At 34.2% G+C, this 9,304-nt stretch overlaps 1 protein-coding gene across 1 annotated transcript; it reads right to left on the bottom strand.

Moving 5' to 3' along the window:
* LOC18599965 (bidirectional sugar transporter SWEET9) lies at positions 7,595-9,077 on the bottom strand. The gene is made up of 6 exons (XM_018121253.1): positions 8,952-9,077; positions 8,784-8,820; positions 8,476-8,686; positions 8,226-8,387; positions 7,907-8,026; positions 7,595-7,800 (listed from the first exon to the last, which is right to left on the bottom strand). The coding sequence occupies exons 1-6, from the start codon at positions 9,001-9,003 to the stop codon at positions 7,618-7,620; spliced, it is 765 nt and encodes a 254-aa protein (XP_017976742.1). The 5' UTR covers positions 9,004-9,077; the 3' UTR covers positions 7,595-7,617.

Consider the following 9,304-nt stretch of genomic DNA (forward strand, 5'->3'; position numbering starts at 1 on the left):
TGATGCTCTTTCAATGTTGAGCTATATACTATGATGTCTTCTAAGTAGATTACCACAAACTTATCTAAGTAGTCATGAAAGACTTGATTCATCAATGTACAAAATACGACAAGAGAATTGGTTAGTCCGAAAGGCATAACAAGAAATTTAAATGCACCATACTGTGTGACACAAATGGTGTTTGGTTCATCCCCAACAGTAATTCTAACTTAATGATAGCTATACCAAAGATTTAATTTGAAGAAATACTTTACATGACTCAGCTTGTCAAATAGATTTGCTGTTAGAGGAATAGGATATTTGTTTCGTATTGTGACCTTGTTCAGAGCCTAGTAGTCCACGTACAATTGTAAACTTTCATTTTGTTTCTTCTGAAATAGTACCAGTGCCCTAAAACGTGCTTTTAAAGGTCAAATAAATCTCGTTTGTATCAACTCATCAAGTTGCTTCCTTAGCTCTGCTAGCTCTGGGGGAGCCATCCTATACGATCCCTTTGCCTGAGGCTTAACTCTTGGAAGTAGTTTTATCCCATGATCAATTGCTAGTCAAGGTGGTAGCGTTTTAGGTAATTGTTCTGGCATCATATCCTTGAATTTTTCCAAAACTAACTTTACTCTTACAAGTACTAGATCATGGCTTTCTCCACCTTTGTAGATCAACACCGCCACATAGGATAGTTCTCTTCTTTTAATCACTTTTTTTGAATTGAATGGCTGATATAACCTTCTTCCCACTCTTAAGTAGAATTGTAATTGGTACCACACATGGTTGTCCTCCAAAAAATATCAAGCAGCTAGTCGTAAGAAATGGAATGGCTTGTGCCTTTGTCATGAAATCCAAACCAAGGATTGTCAAAGTCATTTATAGTAGCTATAGTCAAATTTACACTCTTTTTCCAAGAGTCGATCTTGATCTTCACATTTTTAGAAGTCCTCATAATAACGGAGGTTGGTGAGTTAACTGCTTGCACATGTCCAAAGTCTTTCTCAACTTTTAGATCACACTTCTTTGCCTCTCCTGAGGTGATGAAGGTGTTTGAGGCCCTTGTGTTGAGCATGGCTTTGGTTCTTTTTTCATTCAACAACAACTCTACATACATTAGACCCTATTGGGGATCTTTTTTCATTTTTTCTAATTACTTGTAAGGCGTTGAGGAAACAAATGGAACCTATTCCTACCGACTCTTCCTCAGCTTCTTCGACTATGGTGTGGGGTACTGGTGTCTCAACATTGGTAGTGCATATCGCATTAAAAGCTGCTCAGTGAGGACAATCAGCTACTTAGTGTGGTTCCTTGCATAGAAAACAACGTATTGATGGTCGTGGCTTAAAGTTTCACAGTTTGTTTGTCTTCGATTGGGGTGAGTTTCTAGTTAGTGATCTCTTGTCGCCTTCCCCACTTGTGGGTCAACTCACTCTCAGAAATTTTGACCTACTGTTTGAGCTAGAGCTACTAGTCATGGATGGAGAGTTTTCACTATAATCAATAAGGCTATTTATAGCCGTTATAGTAAAAGTCACATCCTAGACCTTTTGTTGCTGTAGCTCCGTCCTCGCCCATGGTTTCAAACTCTCGAGTAAATAGAGCAGTCTATCCTGTTCAGTCGTATCCTTGATATCTAGCATTAGAGTAAAGAAGTTCCTCATGAACTCTCGCACTGATTCTGTTTGTGACAACTCTTGTAGCTTCCATTGCTCCATGTACTCAACATTCTCAGAAAAAAACTAGTTCTTCAGTTCTTGCTTGAGGTCCGCCCAAGTGTTGATGCGACATTAACCATCAATGAATTTGGAATGCCACCATAACTTTGCTTCTTTAGCAAGATATATTGAAGCCATTGCCACTTTATCCTCCTTCAACTCTACGCGCACAGTTCAAAAATACTACTTTATATAAAAAAAAAAGTTCTTCAACTCGTTAGAATCTTTAGCCCCTTCGTATTGCTTAGGCTCCAGCATTTTGACCCTTTTACCTCGATCTCCTATGTTTGCACTAGTATTACCTACAGCAATAACCGAAAGATTTACCTAAGCTTTCAACGCATCCTTGGTCTCATCATTCAGGGTAGTAATCATCTCGCACAGTTTTTGCTAGGTTATCTTCATTTCATCTATTCGCTCTAGCAAGACCATCTGAGCTTTCGTGGCCTCTAGCTCATCAATCCTCTAATGGTCCTCTAGTGAACTTCACGTGGTCATTGTGATTACTCTTTCACTCAGCACTTCTCGTCTATGCTCTGATCCTAGCTGTCACGAACTACGCCCTCTTCGCTTAAGTACTCGATAGTTTATGCAACACTTGAGTGGACGCTTCCACTCAGGTTAGCCAATTGCTTGATTATATCTGAACAACATGAATCATAGCCACTAGTTAAGTCATGGAAAGCAATATTAAAATCAAAGGGCATACCAAAGAGAAGGAACGTGCCATCATCTGGCCATAGGGGCAGCCCTAGATGGTTAAGCACAGACACACCTGAACTAGTGAGACAACCTAACAATTCACTGACTGTTCACCCCTTATAAAGAGTTTACAAGATTTTACAAGTATTTCACCAATAGCCATTACAATGCTTAAGATGGGAACATTTATTTCCTAAAAGGTCTTTCCCTATAAAGACTTAACAAGTATTTCTAGAGATGTCATCAAGAGCCATTATAATGTTTGAAAGGGGGGCCATCTCCCTTAAAGGTACAAAAGACTCACTTACTTAAGGAATTTTACCTTGTCATAGCCTTATACAAGGTTGGTTCATGACATCATGCACTTCAAGGAATCATGATTCACATGACCAAGCCTTTTATGTCATAGTTCAGTCTGATCAGTTAGGCATTAGTAAGCTTGATGATGTGTTTTCTTCCAATCTAAAGGAAAACACTTGTTCTTCATGACAATAGAGAATGACTTCTTACCACTAGGATCAAATACAGTGCACAACTTGTCCTCAAACACAAGTAAATAATGTTCTTCAAGTAATTGCCCAACACTAAGCAAGTTATAGCTCACTTTTTGTGAATACAAATTATTAGGAATTGTCTTCTTACCTTTAGGAGTTTTTGATAACTTTATTATATAGAGTTATTTTGTCACATTTTGAGGGCTTAAGTAGCAAACTTTCTGAAATTTTAGATTTGGAAGTTAAGTATTTTAGTTATTTTTCTTAATTTAGTTTAATAGATGTTGATTAGTCTAGTTTAAGTTATTTTAGTTCAATTTTATGTTCTTTTGCTTTAAATTACTTTAAGTTTAGCTATTGTTGACTTATTTTATTACTTTTTTAGGAACTTTGATGAAAAGAGCTTAGTTGATGAAAATCTATGCAAGTATGGTGGTGGTTTTGTTCGTATATGCTGCAGTATTTTAAGTATAAATTGAGCTATAGAAGTCCAACTGACGTGATTCTTAAGCCATTAGAAATCTAAGATATAGGGATACAACTTTAATGTTTATTATTTGCTTAGTTCGGATCAGATTGAGGTGAAAACTGCATTGGAAGAGGCTAGATTGTGGCATTTCTACACAAGGCAGCATAAAGAAGTGAGGGCCGCGGCCTTGAGTTGCTCAAGGTTGCAGCGCCAAGATGCACCAGCACTCCATAGTAAAACCAGAGAGCACAGTGCTGAAGTGCTAGTGAAGTGAGGTTGTGGCCCTGGCTTAAAAGTAGAGCACCACACATTGGCCCGAGGCCACGACATTGCAGCGCCAGACATGTTTCCATATACTACATGTTATAAGATTTCCAAAATTAGAACTTTTGTGGACTATTTAACGAATGTTTTTCAGAGGTTTTGAGTAGAGGAAGGTAAGCAACTATTCTAGAGAAAAAGAGCCAAAAGCAAATCAAGAAAGTAAAAGAATTCGAGAGAGAATTGAGATAAGAAAGCTTCAAACTATTAGTTTCTCTCTCTACTTTTATTTTTTTCTTTTTTTCCTTGACTTGGATTATTGGTTAATTTTCTTTGGATGATGTCTTTAGTTAATATTATGAGCTAATTTACTTTTTCTAGGATTATGATGGAACTCAATATGTAATTTGAATTTTTAATCACTCTTTTGCCTATTTTCAATGAAAATTGAGTCGTTTATTCCAATTCTGTATTTAATGCTTTTAATTGCTTGATCACCAATTAAATTGATTTGGATATCTAAATATAACTTAACGAAAGGAGTTTAGATTAGGCCATGAATGAAAGAGCATGTGTTCAAATTCATTTAGTTGATTAGGTGATTAGATTTGCTTGTAGAATTGACATATACTTATGTGTTGCATGTAGCCAAGATTAGAGCATGAACTTAATGAATCTGACTTTAATTGAATTTACATAGATATATAGTAAATTAATTAAGATAAATATTTTTATGATCACTTCGACAGAGACTTGTAAATAGCTTAGGATTCTAGGTTAGCAACTTGATCCATTGAAGTAAGTTTAGAGAGAGAAAGAGGATTCAGATGAAGTGTTGAGGGATATCATAATCTTAAGCTTTTAATCAACTGTTTTTCTAGTAAATTTTGCTATTCAATTATTAATTTTAATTTGTTAGTTCAATTTTATGTTTAGTTAATCTTTTAATTTTTATTACTTGGATAAAATTAGTTTGCCATAATTTTAGTATTTGCTCAAGTTGGTGCAATTTCCTATGAGATTCGACACTTTATTTACCTCTATATTACTTGTTGCAATACGTGCACTTGTGTGAAAAAATTCAACAATAGTTTCTAGTTCAATTATGCCTCTTCCACAAATCTTAAGAAATTCCCCATTGCCAATTTCAACTTGAGATTTGAAGTTTCTATCCAGGTTGGCAAAAATATTGTCAATGTCAGTGATGTGATTCGAACATGCACTATCAATGAACCTTATCTTATCCTTTTTTAAAACTTTAGATATCTTTGCTATGAATAAAACTTCTTCTATCTCTTCTTGGTGTTCAACCACTACTACTTTTCTTTCTGGTTGTTTGCCTTGGTCTTGTAGACCATCGCAGCATGGCCAAGTTGAGGTGTTACATCTCACAATCGGTTTGAACCAACAATATTTCTTAGGATGATTTTGTTTTTTGTAATGTTAGCATGGAGGGTGTTTTCCATTTGGTTTTCTTTTCTTCATCTCTTTATTCTTGGTGCCACTATTAGTGCCTCATTTATGCTTTATTAGCAAAGCACTTTCACTTTTGTCATCACTTCTTATGGCTCTTCTATGTTTTTGAGCTTGGAGAGTGTTGACAAGCTCGGTCATGGTGAAAGTTGAAAGATCTTTGGTGTCCTCCAATGATGAGATCTTGGACTCAAATTTTTCAAGCAAATTTATTAATAGTTTGTTGACTATTCTCATCTCATTCAATTCTTCACCGGGAAGCCTTAGTTGATTAGCTATCTTCATAACCTTATCATTGTACTCCCTTCATAAATTAAGCACTTGCATCTGCCATGTACTGATAATTCTATTTTATAAAATTATTTTAGTTCAATTTTGTTTTTAAATATTAGCTAAGTCCTCAATTTTTAATTATAATTTGCTTAATTTTTAGTTGTTTTTATAATTGATTTATTTTTAAGTGAGTTATTTTAATTTTATGTTATTTCTTTTAATTTGGTTATTATTTATTAGTTTTTATATTTTTCGTAAGAATTAAAAGAATTGGGTTTAAATTTGAAAAGTAAGGTGTTGAAAGATCCGAAAGTCTGCTTACATATGCTTTAGTATTTTGGCCATAACTCACACCATAGAAATCCAAATGATGCGATTCTTGGACCATTGAACTTTGCCCAGTTCTACATCGAAGATAGAGAAAATCACGTCAACAGATGGTTAGACATACTGTACCGGGAATGAAAATTGTTAAGGACTGATAATTGATTTTTTGGGCCTCTAATTACACTTTTAAGCCCAATTAAACCATAGGTCAATTTAGGGAATTATAGGTTAAGGTTATTAGTATAAATAGGATATATTTTAAGAACATTGGAGAGACAACTTTTGGGAGACTCAAGAAGTTAGAAGTTGAGGCTGAAACTTGGAGATCAAGACGATAATTATTGTTTTGTTTTCTTCCTTAGCTTTTATTTTCTTGTTACTTTCAATGGTTGAAATTATTATAATGTTATTTATTTTTGCAATTATGAGTAGCTAATTTTTTTTCTAGGATTGCAATTGAACTCATATGTAATCTAAGTTTTTAATCTCTTTCTTACTTATCTTTAATGAGAATTGAGTTGTTTATTCTAATTTGTTTTTAATGCCTTTAATTGCTTGGCCACCAATTAAATTGATTTAGAAACCTAAACAAACTTGGGAAAGAGAGTTTAGAGTAGACTAAAATTAGAATGGTATATAATCATTTTAATTGATTTGCGTATAGGATAGAGATATACCTATAAGCCAAATGTAGTCATATTAGAGCCTGAATTTAATGAATCTGTTTTAACTTCAATTCACAAAGGGATATAATGTTTTGGTTAAAATAGATATTTTTATAAGATAAGTCGTGAGACCCTTATAAATAATTTAGGACTCTAGGTTAACAATTTAACCCATTGAAATAAGTTAAGGAGGAGAGGTAAGACTTAGATGAAGTGTGAGGGATACTATAATTCTAGGTTTGTTTGATTTGATTTTTACTCTAGTTATTATTATTTTGATTTTTCTTAGTTTAAAATTTTGGTTAAGTATTTTTAGTTAATTAAATTAGTTATTTGATATTGATTGTTTGGATAAGATTAACTTGTTCTAAGTTTAGTACTTAGCAAAATTTTAGATCAATTCCTTGTAGGACCGATACTCTGCTTACTTATATACTATCTATCTTATACGTACACCTGCGTAGTGAAAAATTAATTGACATGTATGGGCACTTCACTAGTAATGCTCCTTAAGCTTGTCTCACGCCTCTTTGACTGTCTCGTAGGCCATTATGTGAGTAAAGATGGAATTTGAAACTGTCGAGTGTATACAAGATAGTGCCTTGTATTTTTAACAACTTCTTCATTATGTTGCTGAATTTGTGCAACAGTAGGATCTCTCCTTAGTTCCAATGGCTCATTCTCGGTTTCTACAACTTCCCACAATCGAAAGCTTTCAAGTAGGCTTCAATTTTAACACTCCATATAGAAAAGTTTTCACTTGTGAAAATAAGTGGTGAAGGTGAACTGAAGTTGGAGGAGGTCATTGAGTTTTTTTTGTTGGTTTCGGGTTTCATAAGTTCAAGCATGGTTTTTCTTTGTTTTGAGGGTAAAAGGAAAGATAAAAGAAGTTTCACAGATCCCTTGAGATCCTTGGGAGCTCTGATACCATATAAACAAATTGAAAAAGAAAAGGATAAAAATTGAGAAAAAGCTTAGGATAAGAATATTAGCAAAACAAAGGCTAATAAAGTTATGTTTTCATTCAAGACATCTTGGCTTTTTAAATTTCAAGTACAAGAGGGCAGAACCATAATTGAACAAGAAATTCAAATTGACAACTAATGCCACTAACAACATGTAAAGAAAAAAAACCAACAATAATTGTCTGCATATTTACAATTATAAATAAGTATTCCTAATATGCAAGTTAATTATAACAGGATTTATTGTTTCTCCATTGACGTGACCAAACATTATTCATCATGTCTGATTCAACAGGCTTCTCTGATTTCTTGTTGTTGATCTGCTTTGCATGGATTTGCATCCTCCAATGAGCTCAGCTTTAACTCTGTATCTACTTCTTGCTGCATTTCAACATCCTTGTTTGGATTCTTGTATGTGACATAAATGATCATTTGAGCTATTCCAAACAAAAATCCCAACACATTTGGCAACTGAACATACAAATACCATAAATGTATTTTCCATGTTAGTCTACTGAAGTAAAAAGAATTGATGTTTTCTTTAAAAGAAATCCCGTCTAATGTATGTATGACTTACTGCAATGAAGAAATCCATCACGAAGAGTCCATAGAAGAACCACATAGTGGCGCATAACGTGAGGAAAAGGGAAAGAGAAAATGGCATGTGTTCCACACTTTTAGTCCTTACGACATGCCTCTGTAATTAACAAAATATGATCCTTTTCGTCAACTAAAGAGATGAAGAAGAAATCGGAAGTAATGAGAGTAAGATTATCATAGAAACCGACCAATAGACTTATCAACCGAAGCGCTCAGGATTTTTCAAGACAAGTGAGATTCCCTGTGTTATAAGTTTGAAAAAACAAAGAAAGAAAACTGTTGTTGTAGCTACAAACCATGATGCTTAAAGGAGAAGCAAATACGGCAACATTGTAAACGGCACAGATCCATCCCATGACAGTCACACGTTTGGACCCTTCTGTTAATAAATTGGTGAGTAAGATGATCAAGCCATAGCCTCCCATGTTGAACAGCAGTATGAACTTCATTGTTGAAACCTGCAAGTTCCGAAACAAATGAATCTTTTCAATACCAAAACAAATTTTGTTTTGAGTTTCATCATAATTTGCATGTAACAAACGTTACCTTTTCCCTCTTAGGAGCATATATAATGTATAAAACTAGATAGATAATTTCTATAGCACATCCTATGACGTTGATGCTGATGATTAGAACCGCATTCGTCTTAAGTATACCGTAGTACAGCAACATCATTGCACTGGAAAGTGCAACCATATAAGGAATTGAATGGTAACCTTCAGCAGTTTTTTTCTTGCAAATTTGATAGAAAGTTGGCCTGACGGAGACAGCAGATGGAGATATTAGCAATGTTCCCAAGTTTCATGAGCAAAACATAAATGTAAGGCTGTCAAGAAACGGATCAAGACTCTTACACTGGTGCCAAGAACACCAAGAACGAAACAATGTTACCTACATAAAACAAGAAACAAAGGAAGATCATGCACACTACGTAAGAGCAAAAATGAATGAGCTAAAGGTATTTACAGGTGCGGAATACTCCGTTGCAATGCTTTAAGCCAAATTTATTTTAGTGCTTATACCTAAGAGACCAAATATGAAAGCCAGCTGATGATGAGGTGCCAAGAATCCCATTCTAGTATTGCAGTTGATAATGTCAAAAGACTGAAACAATGGATATGACAGTATGACACCTCGTTCTCACCGGGGATCAACTTAAGTCCCAGCACTCCTCAATCCCATTATTTATATAACCACAGGAACCGTGGAAATTATTGTAGTTTGACTTTTGTAGGGGCGGAATTAAGGTTTTAAGTTAAAAAAAAAAAATTAATACTCAAAAGATAAAATTATAAAATTTATTAAAAAATAAAGATAAAATTATAAATATTTAAAAAAAAACTAAAAAAAATTATAAATGTTTATAACTTTTGGG

Source organism: Theobroma cacao, chromosome 5 (assembly GCF_000208745.1).
Source record: "Theobroma cacao cultivar B97-61/B2 chromosome 5, Criollo_cocoa_genome_V2, whole genome shotgun sequence".
Taxonomy (NCBI): domain Eukaryota; kingdom Viridiplantae; phylum Streptophyta; class Magnoliopsida; order Malvales; family Malvaceae; genus Theobroma; species Theobroma cacao.